We start from the raw sequence: 22,300 nt of genomic DNA on the forward strand, positions 1-22,300 counted from the left end.
GGTCACCATATTCCTGATCCTGGCCAGACACTTTCTCAATTGATAACCATGAGGTAATACAAACCATAAATTCTGACAAACCAGAATCAAGTTTCCTTTGACTTCCAATATGGGCAGAATTCCCAATGGACTGAAGCACCTTCTGAGAGGAGTGGCAGCTGCTGTCACTTCACAAAGCACTCCTTGTTTGCACCTGCAGTTCAAACCAACCAGCTGCCATCGATTTGGTTCTTACTCATGGTAACCGCATGTGTGTCAGAGCGGAACTGTGCTCCACAGGGTTTTCAATGGCTGACTTTTCAGAAGTAGACTGCTAGATTTTTCTTCCGAGGTGCCTCCGGATAGACCTGAACCTCCACCCTTTCAGTTAGCAGCTAAACACCTTAACTGTTTGCATCACTATGGGACTTAAACTTCCCTGCAAATGAGAGCCGACCTACATCGAACACTTCACTGTGCTAAGTTGCTTTCAGGTACTATACCTCATTTAATCCTCATAATAACCTTGTGAGCCCCCTAGTAGTCTTATCCCCACTTTGCACATGTTGTAACTGAAGTATGGAGAAGGAAGTAGCTTGCCCAACAGTGTAGCACTAGTTAAGCAGAAATATGGTACAGGTCAGACAACTGAAGCCCTAAGCCCATGCTGTCCTCTGTGTGTGTGGCACTTTTCACTCTATGTCTTAGATTTGAGAAACTCAGCGAACACTGAGGTGACTATGTGCAAAGAACTGTATTAGGTTCTGGGATTACACTGGTGATCGAGACACCAAAACTAGTTGCCGTCAAGTCGATCCTGACTCATAGCAGTCCCAAGTGTGCAGAGGAGAACTGCACTCCATAGGATTTTCTAGACTGTGACCTTTTGTAAGCAGATTGCCAGGCCTTTCTTCTGAGGCACCTCTGGTAGATTTGAACCTCCAACCTTCGGTTAGTAGTCAAGTGCTTAACTGTTTGCACCACCCAGTGACTCTGGTAATGGAGACACGTTTATGTGTTAGGAGAGAAAAGTGGCTTTAAAAGCTCATGGCACAAGATGTTTATTACTGTTGAGGGAAACGCCATGAAGGAGAAGTACAGAAAGCCTACTGAGCAAGGAAGAAGAACCTGATCTAATCTGGAGACATGAGGGACAATTAGGAGCCAGCCAGGCTAGGTGGGGGCCAGAAAATGAGCCAGAAGAGATGGTAGGAAAGAAAAGGCCCTGAGGTAAGGAGTCATTTGTGTCCTTGGTTTATTGTCCTTACTTGGTTAGGGACCATTTTCTTTTGCATCTTTATATCCCCATAGTAGGTGTCAGCAGAGATGTTGCAAAGAGACCGCTTGGCCCACGGAGCCTAAAATATTTATCATCTGGTCCTTTACAGGAAAAGTAGGCCAACTCCTGCTCTAGAGTAGCAGGCACAGTGCTTTGTGCTCCATAGGCATTCAATAATTATTTTAAATTAAATTTGTTTTTACTGTCTTTACTTCTATGAAATGTTTAAGGGGGTTATAATAAACACAGATTAAAAACAACCACCCAGTCACAAAAGACAAATATTGTACGATTTCATGTGTAGGAACTATATTAGGAACATATATCCAGAATAGGTAAATTCATACACACAGAAAGTAGATTAGTGGTGGCATAGTGGTTAAGAGCTACGGCTGCTAACCAAAAGGTCAGCAGTTCGAATTCACCAGCTGCTCCTTAGAAACCCTGTTCTTCTCTGTCCTGTAGGGTGGCTATGAGTCAGAATCGACTCAACAGCAGTGGGTTTAAGCCTGGGAAGGAAAGAGGAAAAGAGGAATGACTGCTAATGGGTAACAAAGTCTTTATTTGGGGGTGATGCAAATATTCTAAAATCGATCGTGGTGGTGGTTGCATAAAAAAAAAATGAATTATACACTTAAAAAGGTAAATTGTACAGCATGTGAATTATCTCAATAAGCTGCTTAAAAAAAAAAAAATGAGCAAACAGAAGAGCCAAATACCTAAAATGTGCTTCTGTTTTGGGGCTTAGGCAGTTAAGTGTAGCAGAGGGAACAGAAATATATTTATGTTAATGGCTCCTGTTGATAAAAAACAAAAAAGATCTTATTACAATAGGCCAAATAACCGGAACCTGATCTTCTACATAGCAAGGTAGGGAATGTTAAATAATTCGTTGCCTATTACAAAGCATACTGAACAACTGATGCTAAATGGTAGATTTCCTGTTAGCCCTGCGCCCTAGAGAAATTGCTACATGGTTTTTTGCATGGGTGCCCTGGAGAAAGGAGACCCAGCATTCTCCAAGGCAGTTTTATAGAACCTAGAGTGACGCTTCACCTGTGGCAGTCTCTTCTCTTGACTCAGAAATGCTTTTAATTGTCTAGAGCAGCGCTGATGAATAGAGCTTTCTGAGGAGAAGGCAACGCTCTGTAGCTGTGCTCTCCAATTCAGTAACCATGTGGTCACTAACACTTGAAAGGTGGCTAAAACTGACTATAATTAAAATGAAACTGCCATGTAACTTTATTTTCAGTTAATTTAACAGCCACACGTAGCTCCAAACCAAAACCCATTGCTGTTGAGTTGATTCTGACTCATAGCAACCCTACAGGACAGAGTATAATGGCCTCAGCTATTCCAATTGGGATAAAAAGATGATTCACAATATTGATTCTATTTGTATGTCACAGGTTTATTATCAGTGATTCTGCTTTTTGTTTGTTTCTGGAGCTGAAATTTAGAATAGCCAATGTTTTTGTTAGCAGGGAAGGTGTTCACCTGAAAACAATATGATCATCTCAAAAATACCCTCTCCATTTCTGCAAGAGTGTCCACACAACACAGACATAAGCAAAGGTGAATGCTAGTTTAAATTCTGCTTTACTGAATTCGTGTTGGAAAAAAAAAACGTTGGAAGGGAGAACAGTCACAAATGAAACGGAATCCCAGAAACTGAGTATTTCCGCTGGCAGTTCATGGTCGAAGGTGGCTGTGGGGGCTGGCCGCCCCGTATGCGCACCAGTGAAGTGCAGATCAAATAGGAAATGGAAAGCAAATGTGATAGCCAATGGGTCTGTTGGGAGAGGCTGCAGGGAGACCATGAATCCAACGTGGCATTAAACTCCAGGAGAAATCAGTGATCAATAAGGCATCTGGTCTAACTTGGAAAGAGGCAATTAGGAATGGGCAACACAGATAACAAAAATCTTCTACGAGAATAACATCTGTGTATGGTACAATTCTAGGAGCCCTGGTGGTGCAGCAGCTAAGAATTCAGCTGGAACCCACCCAGTGGCTCCATGGGAGAAAGACTGGGTGATCTGCTCCCGTAAAGATTACAGCCAAGACAACCCTATGGGGCAGTTCTACTCTGTCACACGGGGTATCACTATGAATCAGAATAGACTCAATGGCACTCAACAACACGATGCAATCCTGTAAAAGTAGACGCATATATGACTGGAGTGTAAATATGTGCCTTACACATATTAACTGATGCAAGTTTAGTAATAAAAAATGGATTATATGGCCTTACTTGTGCTTACCTACTAATCAAAGATGTGATGAAACCCACGTGAAATTGCGCTCTACGGATTATTAATTAAGCCCGTGCATACCTTGCTTACGGTATACACATGCCCACCTCATTTCCTGGTTAATCAGCCCCTGTTAATAATGTATTTTCACCTGAACAGCCAGACAAACTTGTTACCGTAAACATGACTTTGAGGAGAAACACCAAACTCATTCAGTGTAATGCCGGCTAAGAGCTGCTTATGAATAAATTACACCAAATTTAATTTAAACCATCTTTGACATACTACATTTCTTTCTCCCGATCACTGAGCAGCTAAAAATTAGGAAAGAACATTAACTGGTTGGACTGGGTTATGTGGAAATGAAATCTAATCCATGAGTCATAATCTGACCAAAAAAAATTCAGGAGTGTTTGCCAAGTGGGTGGCTTCCCTGAGAAGGGTATTTATAGCTCAAAGGGCTTCAATCTTTTTTCCTGAAATAAGATTTCATTATCATTTTAGGGGCTGAGAAGTGAGGCTAAATATAACATTGGGATTCTAAAAGCTATATACGTCTAAAGATTTAGAGTAATTTAAGCTGAAACACTCATCTCCATTTCTCGGTAGTACCTTTATCAGAGTATTTATCTCATTTTTTTTTCTTGGTTTCTTACATGTCTGTATTCCCATTGTGAAGTCCTTGAGGGCAGACGCCCCCGTAATAGTATCCCCAAAGTCTCTCACGGTTGCTGTCATATTCTAAGTACTTCACAGACAAAGGATTGGGAATTAAGAGAACCTAATTTTTTTTTTTTTTTTTTAACATCTATTTAACTACATTCCCTATAGTAAGGAAAGGAAAGGGGTAAGTCTGGCAAGCAGGAGAGTACAGGGGCTGGGAGCAAGGGCTTTGGAGTCAGGTAGTGTGGGCTCTGCCACTCGGTCTATGCAGACCATGGGCAAGTCTGGGTCTCAACATTCTCATCTGGAAAAGGGGTATAATAATAATGCCCACTTCAAAGGGTGTTGTGAGCAACACATGAAAAGATGCATATCAAGCCTGTTCGGTTGTCCTCGGCACAAATTTAGTGCTTATAATAAATCATAGCTATTCCAGTGCTATTGCTAAACATTTAAAAAGTTGACAACGAATATTTATTTTTTGTTTTATTATCAGTAAAACAATAATTTCACCTTCTTTCTAAACTAGATCTTTGATAACTCCCTTACAGAGAGAAAAAAAAAAAAGCTGCACGTTTTTAAAATCAACATCAGAGTCGCCGTGTCCATTCACAGTGTGAGTGAGCACACAGTATTGAAAGGGCACGATGCCATGTCCACCGTTACGCGGAACAACTAAAGTAAGGAAACCAGGTAAAAAGGAGCCTGTAGGATAGCTCCGACATGGGATAGCTCCGTCATGGCCGTGAATCGGAGCTCTGGAACATTCCAAATCTCCTAACTGCCGTAAAGAACTCCCAAAATAGTTCACTATTCACTTATTCATTCAAATATTTATTAAGGCTATCTTACATCCAGGCACTGTTCTTGGTGCTGGTGATATACAGTGAATATTACGAAGATCCCTGCCTTCAGGGAGCATACATTCTAACATGAAGCAAAGTCCACTGACGATAAAGCATATACTTAGTCACTCCCTGTTTCATATCAAAAAACTTCCTGCATCATGCAATCATATCACACTTACATACTGGTAATAAAGACTCATAAATTTTTCTTCTTGACTTTCATCCCTTTTACTCATCTTACCCACATGCAACAGAAATTGAAAATAATATTCCTTTGAGGTAGCAGGCAAACACTTAGAGTTATCGTGAAAGCTTAGCCCACTATTACAACAGCATGGCAGCTCATTTTTTCCAGCTAAGCAGTACAGCAACAATCATTTTTAGTCCCACATATTGTTAGCCAGAAATAGAATTGATACATGATAACATCCCTTTCGCTACTGTGGACAAAACACCCTCCTGAGTACTGCTCAGCAGTTTCACTTTTTTGCTGACGGAATATTCAATACCCATGAAGCTCAGAAAGGGAAAAAAATGTCAAGAAAGAATTTTCTCTCAGGAATGGGTTCTGTTTGGATATGACTCTCTCTCTCAACTAAATACAAACACCACTCAATTTAGGAAAGAAGAGGGAGAATTTTGAAGCTAATGAAACTGTCATTTATGAAAAAAAACATGAGCTAAAATGGTGGCATAACACAGGAGGAAAGAGAAATGTATTATCTGTGGCTGAAGTGAAAGGTGGATGGAATGCTTTAACATTTCTCACCCATGTGTCTTATTGGACGAGATCCTTTTACCTGGCTGCAATGAGATCCAGCAGATGCTGCCACCGGTCGTTGACCTTCCCAAGCTTGTACTCAATCTCAGACGCTTTGCTTTCATTGCTCGCTTTAGCAAGTCGTTCGCCCATTTGCTGGAGTTGTATTTTGTTCTCTTGGGCAACAGCAATTTCCTCTTGGTAATCCTATGTAATAAGTAGCAATCACAGAGGTCAGAAAGCATATTCTTAATGCATTCAGCTCAGCTCTATTAGAAACACGATAATTATATTTTTCTACTGTTTGGAAATAGTTTGGGGATGAGGAACACCATGTGAGTATTAGTTCATGTGCAAAAGAATAGGTAATACCTATTATTTTCAGTATGCATGTAGAGTCAGGATTGAATATATGTTGCTGTTGCTGTTAGGTGCCATCAAGTAGGTTCCAACTCATAGCAACCTATATACAACAGAACAAAACACTGCCCAGTCCTGTGCCATCCTCACAATCATGGCTGTTTGAGCTCACTGTTGTAGCCACTGTGTCAGTCCATCTTGTTGAGGGTCTTCCTCTTTTTCACTGTTCCTCTACTTTACCAAGCATTGATGTCCTTCTCCAGGAACTGGTCCAAACTACGTGAGACGAAGTCTCACTATCCTGGCTTCTAAGGAGCATTCTGGCTGTACTTCTTCTAAGACAGAGTTTTTTGTTCCTCTGGCAGTCCATGGAATATTCAATATTCTTTGCCAGCACCATAATTCAAATGAATCAATTCTTCCTTGATCGTCTGTATTCACTGCCCAGCTTTTGCATACATATAAGGCAATTGAAAATACCATGACTTGGGAAAGGCACACCTTAGTCCTTAAGGTGACATCTTTGTTTTTTAAAACTTTAAAGAGGTCTTTTGCAACAACAGATTTGCCCAAAGCAATAGGTGGCTTGATTTCTTGACTGCTGCTTCCAAGGGAGCTGACTGTGGATCCAAGTAAAATGAAATCTTTGACAATATTTTCTCTGTTTATCATGATGTTGCTTATTGGTCCTGTTGTGAAAATTTTCACTTTACGTTAAAATGTAATCCATACTCGAGGCTGGGATCTTTGATCTTCATCAGTAAGTGCAAGTCATCTTCACTTTCAGCAAGCAACGTTGTCATCTGCATATCACAGGTTGTTAATGAGTCTTCCTCCAATCCTGATGTGCTTTTCTTAATATAGTCCAGATTCTTAGAATACTTGCTCAGCACACAGGCTGAATAAGTATGGTGAAAGAATACAACCCTGACACACACCTTTCCTGATTTTAAATGATGCAGTATTCCTTTGTTCTGTTTGAACAACTGCCTCTTGTTCTATGTACAGGTTCCTCATGAGCATAATTAAGTATTCTGGAATTCCCACTCTTTGCAATGTTATCCATAATACCTTATGATTCACACAGTTGAATGCCTTTGCATAGTCAATAAAACACAGGTACTCATCTTTCTGGTATTCTCTGCTTTCAGCTAGGATCCATCTGACATTAGCAATGATATCCTTGGTTTCACATCCTCTTCTGAATCTGGCATGAATTTTTGGCAGTTCCCTGTTGATGTACTGCCACAACCATTTTTGAATTCTCTTTAGCACAATTTTACTTGCATGTGATATTAATGATATTGTTTGATAATTTCTGCATTCCATTGAATCACCTTTCTTTGTAATAGGCATAAATATGAATCTCTTCCAGTCGGTTGGCAAGGTAGCTGTCTTCTAAATTTCTTGGCACGGAGGAGTGAGAGCTTCCAGTATTGCATCTGTTTGTTGAAATATCTCAGTTGGTATCCTGTCAATTCCTGGAGTCTTGCTTTTTGCAATTGTCTTCAGTGCAGTTTGAACTTCCTTCAGCATCATCTGTTCTAGATCAGATGCTGCCTCCTGAAATTGTTGAAAGTCGACCAATTCTTCTTGGTACAGTGACACTGTGTAATCTTTCCATCTTCTTTTGATGCTTCCTGTGTTGTTCAATATTTTCCCAATACAATCCTTCAATATTGCAACTCAAGGCTTGAATTTTTTCTTCAGTTCTTACAGCTTGAGAAATGCCAAGCATGTTCTTCCTTTCTGGTTTTCTAACACCAGGTCTTTGCATACTTCATTATAATGCTTTACTTTGTCTTCTTGAGCTGCCCTTTGAACTCTTCTGTTTAGCTCTTTTACTTCATCATTTCTTCCATTTGCTTTAGCTACTCTACATTCAAGACCAAGTTTCAGAGTCTCTTCTGACATCCATTTTGGTCTTTTTTTTTTTTCCTTTTCTGTCTTTTTAATGACGTCTTGCTTTCTTCATGTATAATGTCCTTGATGTCATCCTACAACTCTTCTAGTCTTTGGTCAAAGACCAAATCTATTCTTGAGATAATCTCTCTTGAGATCATAAGGTATACTCAAGGTTGTAGTTTGGCTCTCGTGGACTTGTTTTAATTTTCTTCAACTTCAATTTGAACTTGCATAGGAGCAACTGATGGTCTGTTCCGCAGTCTGCCCCTGGCCTTGCTCTGACTGATGATATTGAGCTTCTCCATAGTCTTTTCCCACAGACGTAGCTGATTTGATTCCTGTGTATTCCATAGGGTGAAGTCCGTGTTTAGTCGCCATTTATATTGTTTAAAAAAGGTATTAGCAGTGGAGAAGTCATTCGTCTTGCAAAATTCCATCATGAGATCTCCAGCATCATTTCTGTCACCAAGGCCGTATTTTCCAACTACTGATTCTCCTTGATTTCCGACTTTTGCATTCCAAATGCCAGTAATTATCAATGCGTCTTGTGTGCATGTTCGATCAATTTCAGACTTCAGAAGGTGGTAAAAATCTTCAATTTCTTCATCTGTGGCATTAGTTGTTGGTGCCTAAATTTGAATACTGGTCATTTTAACTGATCTTCATTGTAGGCATATGGATATTATCCTTTCACCAACAATGTTATTCTTCATAATAGATCTTGAAAAATTCTTTTTGACAATTAATATGACACCACTCCTCTTCAAGTTGTCATTCCTGGCATAGTAGACCATATGATGTGTGATTCAAAATGGCCCAAACCAGTCCATTTTAGTTCACTAATGCCTAGGATATTGATCTTCAAGCATTCCATTTCATTTCTGGCAACTTCTAATTTTCCTAGATTCATACTTTGTGCATTTCATGTTCCAATTACTAATGGATGTTTGCAGTTGTTTCCTCTCATTTTCATTGATGCCATAACAGCAAACAAAGGTCCCAAAAGTTTTACTCTATCCACCTCATTAAGGTCAACTCTACTTTGAGGAGGTATCTCTTTCTTAGTTGGATTTTGAATGTCTTCAACCTGAGGAGCTCAACTTCCTGCACTGTATCAGACAGTGTTCCACTGCTATCTGTAAAGTATTTACTGGCCAATTTTTTCAGAAGTAGATCACCAGGTCCTTCATTCCAGTTTTAGTCGGAAAGCTCCTCTGAAACCTGTCCACCATTGGTAACCATGCTGGTATTTGAGATACCGGCGGCATAGCTTCCAGCATCATAGCAACACACAAGCCACCACGATATGAAAAACTGACAGATGAGGGGGGGGAATATTTACATGGATGTTTTTAAAGAGTTTGGGGGTTGCTTTCTATTTACTTAAAATGTGCATAAAAAAACAATATAAGTATATGCATATTACAAAAGATAAAACTGAAAGATTTTAATGCCGGAAATTGTCCTTTTTTCTTTGTTAATTTCTAATTTCATAGCACTGTGGTCAGTAAAAATACTTTGTATGATTTCAATTTTTAAAAATTTATTGAGGTTTGCTAAGACCAGACTTACTGGTCTGACTGAGACTAGAAGGACCCCGGAGGTCATGGTTCCGAGACCTTCTGTTAGCCCAAGACTGGAACTGTTCCCAAAGCCAGCTCTTCAGACAGGGAATTGGACTGCACTAGAAGATAGACAATGATACTGGTGAGGAGTAAGCTTCTTGGCTCAAGTAGACACATGAGACTATGTGGGTAGCTCTTGTCTGGAGGGGAGATAAGAAGGCAGAGGGGGACAGAAGCTGGCTGAATGGACACAGGGAACACAGGGTGGAGAGAAGGAGCGTGCTGTCTCATTAGAGAGCAAGTAGGAGTACATATAGCAAGGTGTATAAAAATTTTTATATGAGAGACTGACTTGATTTGTAAACTTTCACTTAAAACACAATTTTTAAAAATTTGAGGTTTGCTCTGTGACCTCACATGCGGTATACTCGAAGAATGATCCATGTGCATTGGAGAAGCGTATATTGTGCTGCTGTTGGGTGGAGTGTTCTGTATATGTCTGTCGGGTCTATCTGGCTTATCGAGTCATTCAGCTCTTCTGTATCTTTATCGACGTTCTTTCTTGATGTTTTGTCCGAGGAAATTTTATCTTATTGCTCTAATCGCCGACATGATGTTATATTTAGAATCAATCCTCATACAAGTGGTTGCCAAGAGGCTTATAAGATGGGTATACATACATACATATATATTCACCATACATTTGTCAGTCTATATATTTGTATATTAAATATACAAATCCTTATCCACAGGAGCTTCAACTTTTAGACAAAACCTATAATGTTATTAATATCATAAGTTGGCTTTGGAGATTTTATTGTTCCCTTTATACGTGTGCATGGACGACTTTTTCTAATAGTCACTTATATTTCTTTTCAGAATGAATGAAACTATAATTCATTCATTTGATAAACTGTCAGTGAGTACTTATGAGAAGTTAGGCAGTGCTCTGGGCACTGGAGATACAGCAATGAATAAATCAGACACTGCAAGCTTACCATCCAGTGGAGACAGACAAAAAACAATAAATAAGAAAAACATATTGTACAACAGATGAGTATATGTGCTACAGTGCAATACAAACTAAAATAAAAACGATTAATTGCTCAACAATAATGTACAAACAACACTGAAATAATTAAAACCATTTTTAAATGCTATTATAGTTGGCCAGCCCTACATACAGACATGAAAAGTGTTGTGAATTCATATGAATACATAAAATAGTTAAACAATACATACATAACTTAAAAGTAATAAGAAGCTAAAATTCTCAGAAGAGTCCCCATTCCTATCATTGTGTATAAAATATGTTTCAGAAGGAGAATGTCAATTTAAATTACCAGAAAAATTATTTCTTTTACTTCCCCTAGAGTGGTTTTAAGGAGCCCTGGTGGCACGACAGTTAAGTGCTCTGCTGCTAACCTGAAAAGTTGTAGGTTTGAACCCGCCCAGTGGCTCCATGGGAGAAAGATCTGGCAATTTGCTCCCATAAAAATTGTTGTTGTTGTTATTAGGTGCCACTGACTAGATTTTGACTTGTAGCAACCACCTGTGAGAGAATAGAGCTGTCTCATAGGGTTTTTTAGGCTGTAATCTTTACAGGAGCAGATTTTCAGGTTTTTTCCTGCGGAACCAATGGATGGGTTCGGTTAGCAGCCAAGCGCTTAACTGGTACTCTACCAGGGCTCCTTCCCATAAAGATTACAGTCCAGAAAACCCTATAGGGCAGTTCTACTCTGTCACATGGGGTCACTACCAGTTGAAATTGACTCGATGGCACTCAACAACATAGTGGTTTTCCCTCTTTAAATAAAAACAAAATAAAACAAAAAACCCTAGTACACATAAACCATTCTTACCGAGCAGGTAGCTAACACTCCAAAGCACTTTTTTGTATCAACAGACAATTTATTTCACCACAAACTGAAAATATTCTGTATACTTTATATGCAAAGCAGGCCTTTCCATGTAAGTTTATTTTATATTAAAATACAAAACATTTTTAAATAATTGTAAGGCTATATTCTTTATCTGTTAGAAATACGTGTAAGCAACTGAAAACACATATAGTCAGGAATCCCATACCTTCTTGAGCTTCTCTATCATTTCTTCAATGAGAATGTCTCCATTTTGAGAAACTTTGCTTTCCATTTGAGTCAGCCATTCACAAAGCTCCTTGTTCTTCTCACTGAAGACTGCCCATTCATTCAATCTCTCACTTACTTGCTGACGCCTTAAAGAGAGCTGAAAGTTTAAATGGGAGAAAATGCAAAAGGATAGTCAGATAGGAAGTCACAGCCTGAGAAAATATCAAATAAACTATGCTACCCAAAAAACCAAACAAATCCATTGCCGTCAAGTCAATCCAACTTATAGCGACCCTACAGGACAGAGTAGAACCGCCCCATAGCGTTTCCAAGGAGCAGCTCCTGGATCCGAGCTGCCGACCTTTTTGGTTAGCAGCCCAGCTCTTAACCACCGTGCCACCAGGGCTCCGTATATACCATGCTGGGTGTGCTGAAATGAACAGCAGTTGTGCATCTCTTTAGATCATCGGTTCCTGCAGAACAGTCCTAAGAACAGTGTCTCTGGAAATATTTCACAAAAAGCTTCACTATTAAATATAACCAGACATTGATGCTGTTGATTCACAAAACACATTAAATTATTAAAATTTGCTTTATACAACAGTGGGTTCAGCTTAGATATGATACATGATCAGCGAATATACTTTTACTTAAATGGAAGGAAGGATGGAATAGGGAAGGAAGAAAAGAAGGAGAGAAGGAAAAAGAAGGAAGAAAGAAAAGAAGAAAGGAAATGGGTAAGGAAGAAGGAAAGAAGGAAGGAAGGGACGAAGGAAGAAAGTAAGAAAAGAGGTAAGGAAGGAAGGAAAGAAGGAAGGAAGGGAAGGAGGAAGGAAAGGAAGGAGAAAGGAAAGAACGAAGAAAGGAAGGGGAAAGGGAAGGAAAAAGGGAGTATGAATTGAGCTTCAGGTATGAGAGAGTGGAGCAGAAGGACACAGTGGACTGAGGCCTGAAGTGGAAGACGTAACTCCTGTGGCCCAGGTCTAATGCTAACAATTTTATTTTAAGTTCATTATTTCTCTTCCTGTTTTCTTCCTCTAAATTTTTTTTTTCTTTTTACATAACAGCTTTGTTGAGACATAATTCACATACCATAAAATTTACTTCTTTAAATTATACAATTCAGTAATTTTTAGGATATTCACAGAGCTGTGCAACCATCACTACAATCAATTCTGGAAATTTTCCTCACTCAAAAGCAAAAACAAAACCCCGTACCTATCAGCAGTCATTCCTTTTCCCTCCACCCCGCCCCCAGCCCCCAGCCCTAGAGACCCACTGATCTATTTTCTGGCTCTGTAGATTTGCCTATTCTGGACAGACATATCACAGAAATGGAATCTTACAATATGTGGCCTTCTGTGTCTGGCTTCGTTCACTTAGCATAATGTTCTCAAGGTTCATTCATGTCATAACGTGTCAGTACTTCATTTTTATTATTGAATAATATTCCTTCATATGGTTGTACCTAAATTTTGTTTATTGACTCGCCTGTGGATAAATAGGTTGTTTCCACTTTTTGGCTATTATAAGTAATGCTGCTATGAACAGTTCATGTACATGTTTTCAGGTGGACATGTCATCATTTCTCTTTGGTATGTAAGTAGGAATGGAATTGCTGGGTCCTGCGGTAACTCTGTTTAACCTTATGAGCAAATGCCAAACTTTTCCATAGCAGCTGCACCATTGTACATTCCTACCAGCAGTGTGTGAGGGTTCCAATCTCTCCACATCTTAGCCAATGCTTTTATTGTCTTTTTGATTATAGTCATCTTAGTGGGTGCGAAATGGTATCTGATTGTGGTTTTGATGTGCATTTCCATAATGACTAATAATGTTGAGCATCTTTTCATATGATTATTGTCCATTTTCATATCTTCTTCAGAGTAATGTCTATTCAAATTCTATGCCCATTTTAAAAATTGGGTTATTTGTCTTTTTATTATTGAGTTATAAGAGTTCTTTATACATTATAGACATAATGGGGCTGTTTTCTTATGTCTAGCTCTAGCATGATTTCCAGAATTCTAAATTTCTCTGACTTGATAATACTCTTGTTATTGCAATGCTGGTTGAGATACTGAGGAATATTTCTAGCTGAGTTGAACAATATGTTCTTAGCAAAATAATAATGTGATTTGAGTGTCAAAAAGAGTGTCTCTTTTCACAGATGTTCTCCCCTGCATCTATAGATAATGTTAGAATTCTATCCTTCATTCCATTGCATCAAACACCTCCTTCTTTCAAGTCTCTTTCCTTCTTAACATTTCGTTGGAAAAAATAGTACAGTAAACCTCATATATACACCCCAGACTCTACAACTGTTAATATTTTGCTACACTTTACTTTAATACATAAAAATATTCCTTTATCCATTAATCGATCGTACTTTTGATGCACTTCAAACAAATTTCCTTTTTTAAATAAAACTGAAAACATTTTTTATGTGCTAAACACTTCCTAGTTAGCAATTCTTCCTGCACTTGGCTCTATTAATGACTAGGTAGACAACACTCAAGGCTCCACACAACCTCACATGTCTGTGATTCTACATCTAAAAACAAACAACAAGAAGTTGGGAATTAGTCAGTGAGCCCAGGGTACCTACCATTACCCACCATAGCTTTTGAAATGCAATTATTAGATATTCACTCTTTTGAGTTAATTATGATCTTTTAAAATACAAATTTTTCTGGGCTGGGTGACTCTTGATGACTCTATTTTGTATTTCCCCATTAGTATGATTTCACTTTATCATTTAGTTTTCTTTAAGGTAGAATAGTACAGAACTGTGAAAGGACAGTGAAGTCACTGGCAACGGTACTGATGGAATGGAAAAGGCTAAGAAAACACAGGTGAAAGAGTTGAGGAGACAAATCCAACCCACTGTGAGCTCTACCGAGGACAGTGCTGAATATGACTGTAGCCATTCTAGCATCTCTTTCCTGTCTAATGCTGAGAGTACACTTTGATCTTCTTCAGGAACCCTAAGATCTTAAATTGACTGGTAGATATAACTCTTCCCCTTTTATTCATAGGCTTTCAGAGTTAGGAGTCTGGCTAGTGGTAAAATCCTGACTCAGACGACATCCAAGCTGAAATGGCATTTCCATAATGGGGACCACCCAAAGTTGCTGCTTTCCAAGAAAAGGTTAGAAACCCCTGCTCTTCAGATTTAAGATTAACAGGTCTTGCTGTGAGTAGCTCTTCCCCTAGTCTTCCCTAAATCAGTGTTTGCCAGTGGCCATGGGCCATGCGTGGATTGTAGGGCTTTTCTCAGCAATAACTACAGGGCAGATGATCACATTACAGAAAAATATTATCTATTACTTTGAGAGATAGGTATTATTGTTATTCCCATTCCTCAGGTAGGAAAAGCGAAGGTTAGACAAATTTGAGGCATTTGTTTATAGTCAGTATGAGATAGGACCAGCAAAGCTCAAGTCTTTGATACACGGTTGCAATATAACATTATGTTCAAACATCCTCAGGCAGCTGAGATTCAAAAACAGGCTCCATCATTTACTAATGGTGTGACCAGGATGAGTTAGTCCTCCAAGTCTCACGTCATTCATTCCTAAGAATGTTTGTTCCAAAAGTCATTAACAAATGTTTATTGTTGGCAGTAAACAAGTGTCTACTATCTGCCAAGCACTAGGGCATGTGCTGAAATATACTAAAACCAAAAACCAAACCTGCTGCCATTGAGTCGATTCTGACTCATAGCGACTCTATAGCACTGAGCAGAACTGTCCCATAGGGTTTTCAAGGTACAGCTGGTGGATTTGAGCTGCCGACCTTTTGGTTAGCAGCCAAACTCTTAACCCTTGCACCACGTGCTGAAATACAGTAGAATGATAACAGAATACAAACCAAATAATAATATAATAATTTAAGAAAGTGACAGGTACATACTAAAGACTTAAAAGCTGGCCATTATTATACTACTACTAAAAAAACCAGGTAGTGTCAAGTGGCTTCTGATGCCTTGTGACCCCATGCATGTCAGAGTAGAACCGTGTACTCCACAGGGTTTTCAGTTGCTGATTTTTCTGAAGTAGATCACCAGGCCTTTCTTCCAAGGTGCTTCTGGGTGGACTTGAACTTCTAGCCTATTGGTTGGCAGCCAAACACACTGTTTGCCTCACTCAGGGACTCCCCTACTACTACTACCACTATCACTACTACTTCTACATCACTATGGAGCATCATTGGTTTCTCTATTTTTTTTCTCCTTGGCACTCATGTATTCAGTATCTCTATTAACCAGCTTGAATATATATTCCTTGTATATATCACACTGTATGAAAGCATTGCTTTTATCTGCTTACTAGGGAGCTGTAGCCAAAAGCAGAAACAGGTAGGCTATAAGACTGGGTATAAACAGGGAGCTTTTTAAGCAAAACCTTTCAAAAAGATGTCAGTTCATCATGGGATTGGCATTTTCACCAACTCTTTCTTTGTGTTCCATTGAAACTCCCATTTTTTTTTTTAACCAGGTTACCACACATTTACATTCTATCAAGTGTTCGAGCACACTGCCTCGCCAACAGCTGACCAGTATCAGCTTAAACCACAGAGCACAAAGCAGCTGAACAGGAAATACACCCTTTTCTACTTCAAATATTTTTACTGCGCCAGTTTGAGAAAACACCGAGCAATTACAATGCTGACGTATTTATATTTCAGCCAGACCTAGACACACAGCTACAGATCAAAACAGGAATACAAGCAGGTGTAAGCCGTGACCATACACAGGAACAACACAGCATTCTGGGAGACAATTTGAAAACAGGGTATTTTTTATACACTAACCGTACTCGGCAACGTTTACTTACAGCACGTCTTCCTCATTCTCACCTCCAGTACCAACGACTCCTGACTTCGCTGCTTCAGTTGGAATATGAAAGGACGACATGCTCTTTAACAGAGGCATATGCCATTTTTAACTCAAGTTTTTGACTTTTCAAATGAGACATAGGTACAAGCCCATTTCCTTTTGTGGTTTCAAACTTGATAGAAGTTTGCCGGAAACAACTAACTTAGGAACTTGTAACTCAGCTAGCTGTATTCTTTCTTAGAGCTATATCCTGTCACCTTAACTACGAGTACCCATGACTAAATGCTCACTGGTTTAAATAATAATTTTATTTAGATCGAAGCAATGTGAGACAAGTATGCTTTATCTTTATGCAGTTAGATACTTGAATATATGAAGTTTCTAGAAACACTAAATGTTCACCTGCTTCCTCTTTTTTACTTAATTCTCACTCTACTCACAGGTATCAGATATCTCTTCACAGCATATCATATGATCGACAGCAGCTTTTGAAATGTATTTTCAAACAGACTGTTGCCTAGCTCTATCCAAGTCTTCTGAGCACTTTTACAATATTTGAACTTTTAATTTAACCATTAACAATAATAGCTCCACAACCAATTCCCTCAAAACAAAAAGTATTGCATCATCAGAATCTTATTAACTCCAAGCTGTTCAGAAATCTTGTCATTATTTTACATTTAGAGGGACATAAGTGTAATGACATAAAACAAGTACCCTCAAGTCTTGTCTTAATTACTAACAGTACCTAACAAACGCTTCACTGTTCCAGGCACCAGAGATACAAAGACATGATCTTTGCCCTCAAGGAACTTCTTGTCTTGGCATCAGGTCACAAACATGGGGGGAAAAAAAAGGAACAACACAATGCCACATGATGACATTGACCAAAAAGGAAATGTGAGTTTGGAGGACTGGGACAATCTTGAAGGCACCTCGAAAGTGGCATGGCAGGGGTTGCATGATAGGAAAGAAGAAAATAGTTCAGAAAATCTAAAGGAAAAAGGTAGTCAGTCCAGGCTGGAAGAGTGGCTCGACCAAGCTTTTGAGGTAGGTCAGTTGATAGCAGGTTTGGGAATGAAACAGGAGCCAATATCTAAAGTGTTATCTCTCTGAAGATAACAAGGATTATGAAGATGGTGCAGGGTTGCCATGAATCTGAACAGGCTTGATAACACCTAACAACAACAATGTCTCTCTGAAGGCCTTCACCTATGTTATGCTCTTAGCCTAGGATGTCTTCTCACTGCCTTTCCACCAATATCTGCCTTTCAATTTGAGTAAAAGCAAGGAAAACTGAGGCACTTGACTAAAGTAATATGGCTGCTGTAGAGTTTGGGGCCCTACTCCACCATGATTTTCTTTTAATATGTATAAAGTGTCTCACAGGAGCTATCAAGACCCTTCCTGAAACAATGTCTCGGGAAGGTGACCTTAATGCTGACTCTTATCTAGGTCTGGTAGGCAACAGCTGATGAGAAATATTTCACTTGAGCAAGCTGTTTCTAAGAGAGAACTATCCTGTAACCTTCCGCCTCCTAGCCCCACTTCCAATAACTGGCCTTGCATTAATCTAAGTTTGTAATATCCAGTCAAAATAGGACAGCTCAAGTCCTTTGTTCTCACCCTTTAAAAGGTCTCTGCAGCTTTGCCATTTTGGAAGTGTTTGTTCTGTCTGTAAAATTAGACGTTTTCCCCAGCCCGGACTGTTATCCAACCTACAATAAATCTTGCCTTACTTTAACAGAGTAAGAATTTATTACTTTTAAACAACTTCCAACTCAAAACCCAATCTGGGACCTCTTTTAAGGTATTGTGCACAAAGTAGGTACTTAATAAATGAATAGAGTATGACGAAAATGACATACATCCGTGAATTACTAAGAAACACCAAGGGTAAATCAATAGCAACAGTAAATGTTTTATGTGCAAATGCAACTCCAGAATATTAGCTAAAGTTGAAAATAGAACAATGGTTTTTCACACATGTAAAATATGGTAGAGACCACCAACATCTACCTAGGAAAAACCATACCTATGACCCGCAGTACTGTATTTTTTTCTTAAAAACCCTATACCAGTTAGTGAAAGAAAGGGAGAGCCAGAGAATCCAGCTGAGATACATCTAAAATATAATGTTAAAATATAGTTGTCTTAGCAGCACTTTTCACAATAGCCAAAAAGTGGGAACAACCCAAACACCCATAACTGATGAATGATCCAATGTGGTATATTCACACAACGGGTATTACTTACCCATAAAAAGAAATGAAGCACCTCAATATGCTACTGCCTGGGTAAACCTTGAAAACACCATGTTGAGTGAAAGAAGTCAGAACAAAAGGTCACATATTATATGAATCCATTTATATGAAATATCCAGAATAGGTAAATCCATGGAGACAGAAAGCAGATGGGTGGTTTCCAGAGACTGGGGGGAGGAGGGAATAAGGAGTGACAGCTTAGGGGCACAGGGTTTTCTTCTGGGGTGATGAAGGTGTTTTCAGAACTAGGCAGAGGCAGTGGCTGTGCCACAGTGTGTACGTACAAAGTGTTACTGAACCTTACACATTAAGATGGTTAATTTTATGTTATGTGAATTCACCTAACAATTAACAATTGTTTAATTAAAAAAGTAATATAGATAATTATGTATGTTTTAATTTGAAACATTTATATATATATGTATATATTTGTCTTAATCTGAAAGATTCTCATAATTACCACAGGATTCTTCCTTGGTACTAACTATGAGCTCCAGGATGGGTCCAAACGTAGGTCAAGCTATTTGAGATTCTGAATCACCTCCCAGTTTTCCATCTTTACGAACAAACGCTGAGTCTAGAACTTGTCTTACCTGATGGCAGAGTTCTTCCCACTGCCGCTGCAGAAGCTCCAAGCGCTCGTTAAGGATGGAGATGTCCTCGGCGCTGATGTAGGCAGATAGGGTGTCCTTCAACAGTGTCAGCTGCTTCAGGTCTTCTGTCCAGCTGCCAACCACATTCTCTAGTTCCTAAATTAAAAACAAAACAAGTCTTGAACACCCGTGGACATCTATCTTTAACAATTTCTGAAGTGTGCCTGGAATTCCCTCTTGACACAATTTCCTTTCCATTCCATTCCATTTGACAACAAGCTTGGGATCTACTTTATTTTCCTTCTGACATAACTGGATAATTTGCCCAGTTCCTCTGATAAACTACCAGGTGACTTGCAGACTCTTTCTACTGTGTAGTTACCATTTCTTGTATCTTTTTTCATATCTTTTCTTAAATTAAAATTTCATTCCTGCATTTCTCTTCTTGAAGTTAAACTGACTCCATAAGTTTTAAACCATCCTTTCTTTTTGTCATGAGTTACTGACCATGCTAAAGAAATATTTTAAAAAACAGACTCCTAGATTTGACTTTCATCTTCAGACACCATGAATTGTTGCATTATGTGAGATGAAGTTATAATTTAATAGCTCAGAAGACCTGTTGCTGTTATTACTCAATTTAAAATAATAGATTAGATATATTTTCTGCAGGAGCAGAGATTTATTCAAGATAATGGAAAAGGATATATATACACACACATATATTTATATATACGTGTGTACATATATACATGTTATATATACATATGCATATATATATACCTGTATGCAATCCCTGGTGGCACACCGGTAAAGAGCTTAGCTTAAACCAAAAGGTTGGCAGTTTGAATCCACCAGCCACTTCTTGGAAACTCTACGGAGCAGTTATACTCTGTCCTATAGGGTTGCTATGAGTAGGAATTGACTTGTCGGCTACCAGTTTTTATACATAATATATATAAATAGAGAGAGAGAGAATGTATATAACATATTCCCTATCCTTTTTGGGAATAATTTGAGGGAAAAAATCAATATAACCGTATTTGAATGCATTGACACTCTTTTTTGCAGTGCTTTGACACATGACCAGTTTTATAATGTCTATAACTCTTGTTCTGTGTCAGCTGTTGATGTTTTTTGATTCCAGCTAATTTCGTATATGACTAGAGTATGTCACATGGTTTTTTTCTCCCTCTTTTTGCCTCCTCACACAGAGAACAAGTTTCTGAATGCCAAGGTAATTAACAGTGCTGTCTGAGGCTAACTTCCTAGGCAATTTAAGCAAACGAGGTTTTAGCCTGAATTTTCCAGGTAATTACTTTGTTTTGCTGCTAAGGGTGGTTTGGGGTAGAGCAGCAGAGAGCTGGACAGAAAGGCATCCTTTTAATCTACAAACTCAATAGCTTGTAACTGTCATGTATTTTGGGAAATGAGGTTGCATGGTAGAGTGTTTGGCTGGAAGACCAAACTACCCAGGTGAATTAAATATGCAGAAGTTCTGTTTATACTCTCGGACATATCAAGTGGTCATACCAATGCAAAGATCTTCCTCCTTTTGTACCAATGCCTAGCTCCCAATGCAACATCAGATTTGGTACACAGATTAAGAAAGAAACAAATAACACCACCAGAAACCAACCGGTTCAGACTCGCAGAAACCAACTGTTCCAGACTCAAGGTACAGCTGCGGGATTCAGCATCCCTGATATTTACTAACTTTGAAAATCTATTAAACTTCTAGAGGCCTCAGTTTCCTCTTCAGTAAAAGGACTAATACAGAATCTCCTCAAGAGATAATACAGGTACAGTGTCTGGCACACACTCAAAAAAACCAAACCGGTTGCTGTCGAGTTGACTGTGACTCACGGCCACCCCAGGTGTCAGAACAGAACTGTGCTCTGTGTGGTTTTCAGTGGCCGATTTTTTGGAAGTAGGTCACCAGGCCTTTCTTCTGGGGTGTCCCTGGGTGGACTTAAACCTCCAACCTTTTGGTTTGCAATTAAGCATATTAACCATTTGCACACCCAGGGTCTCCTGACAGGCACACAGAAGGAGTCTAATAAATCCCCATTCCTTTCTATCAGAAGTTCTCTTTAATAATTTGTTATAAATGTACAATCATAGGTTTAAAATGAACTCTTTTTAATTTCACCTCTGCATATTTTTGAATGTACCACCTCAAGATATTATTTCACAAACTTACCATCCATGATATAAAGTATTAAAAAAACGCACTGCTGTGGAGTTGATTCCGACTCATAGAGACCCCATAGGACAGAGTAGAACTGTGCCATAGGGTTTCCAAGGCTGTAATCTTTAGGGAAACAGACTGGCACATCTTTCTCCCGCAGAGTGGGTGGTGGCTTTGAATCACCGACCTTTTAGTTAGCAGCCAAACACTTAACCATGACACCACCAGGGCCCCTTGATGTGAAGTGCACTATCTATCATTTTTTTTTGAAAATTTCCTCTTTACATTTTCGAAGAGTATCCTTGAATTTTAATATTGAGGGAAACATATCCACACTTACATAATTTCTAGACTTCTTTAAAAAATAATCTTTTATAAAATGCTTATGACTTCTTAGCCAGAGTGAAGAAGAGAACTTCTGGTTAAAATGCAAGCCATGTTTTTTGGAGTTTTAAACAGAATTACTCTAGAGTGGCAATTTGCAAGTGGCTGGGGCTACAAGGGCATGCGAAGTCTGAGAAAAGGCATTTTGTAGAGGTAGGTTTGATACGATCTTGTGCATGGCTCAGCAGAGAACAGCTGCTTGGGCACACCACCTGGCTAACAGGTACGAAACAGGATGACTCCTCCACCCACTAAATCATAGCAGTCTCAGTGAGCAAATAATGCAGGGAGAAGTCTCTATTAGCTATGATTTGTGTCCAAGTG

At 39.0% G+C, this 22,300-nt stretch overlaps 1 protein-coding gene across 17 annotated transcripts in view; it reads right to left on the reverse strand.

Annotated features, from left to right (window-relative positions):
- Window positions 1-22,300, reverse strand: part of SYNE1 (spectrin repeat containing nuclear envelope protein 1) — a 558,323-nt gene that overhangs the window by 54,794 nt on the left and 481,229 nt on the right. For 16 of the 17 annotated variants that reach the window (XM_049903961.1, XM_049903971.1, XM_049903893.1 and 13 more), the window contains 3 exons: window positions 19,402-19,557; window positions 11,703-11,861; window positions 5,825-5,991 (listed from right to left, as the gene is read on the reverse strand). In XM_049903961.1, the coding sequence (XP_049759918.1) occupies window positions 5,825-5,991; window positions 11,703-11,861; window positions 19,402-19,557 (482 nt within the window). Of the gene's footprint in view, window positions 1-5,824; window positions 5,992-11,702; window positions 11,862-16,542; window positions 19,217-19,401; window positions 19,558-22,300 lie in introns of those variants that run through there. The other variant, XM_049903979.1, reaches the window with a different exon arrangement.

This window comes from Elephas maximus, chromosome 1 (genome assembly GCF_024166365.1).
Source record: "Elephas maximus indicus isolate mEleMax1 chromosome 1, mEleMax1 primary haplotype, whole genome shotgun sequence".
Lineage (NCBI taxonomy): Eukaryota > Metazoa > Chordata > Mammalia > Proboscidea > Elephantidae > Elephas > Elephas maximus.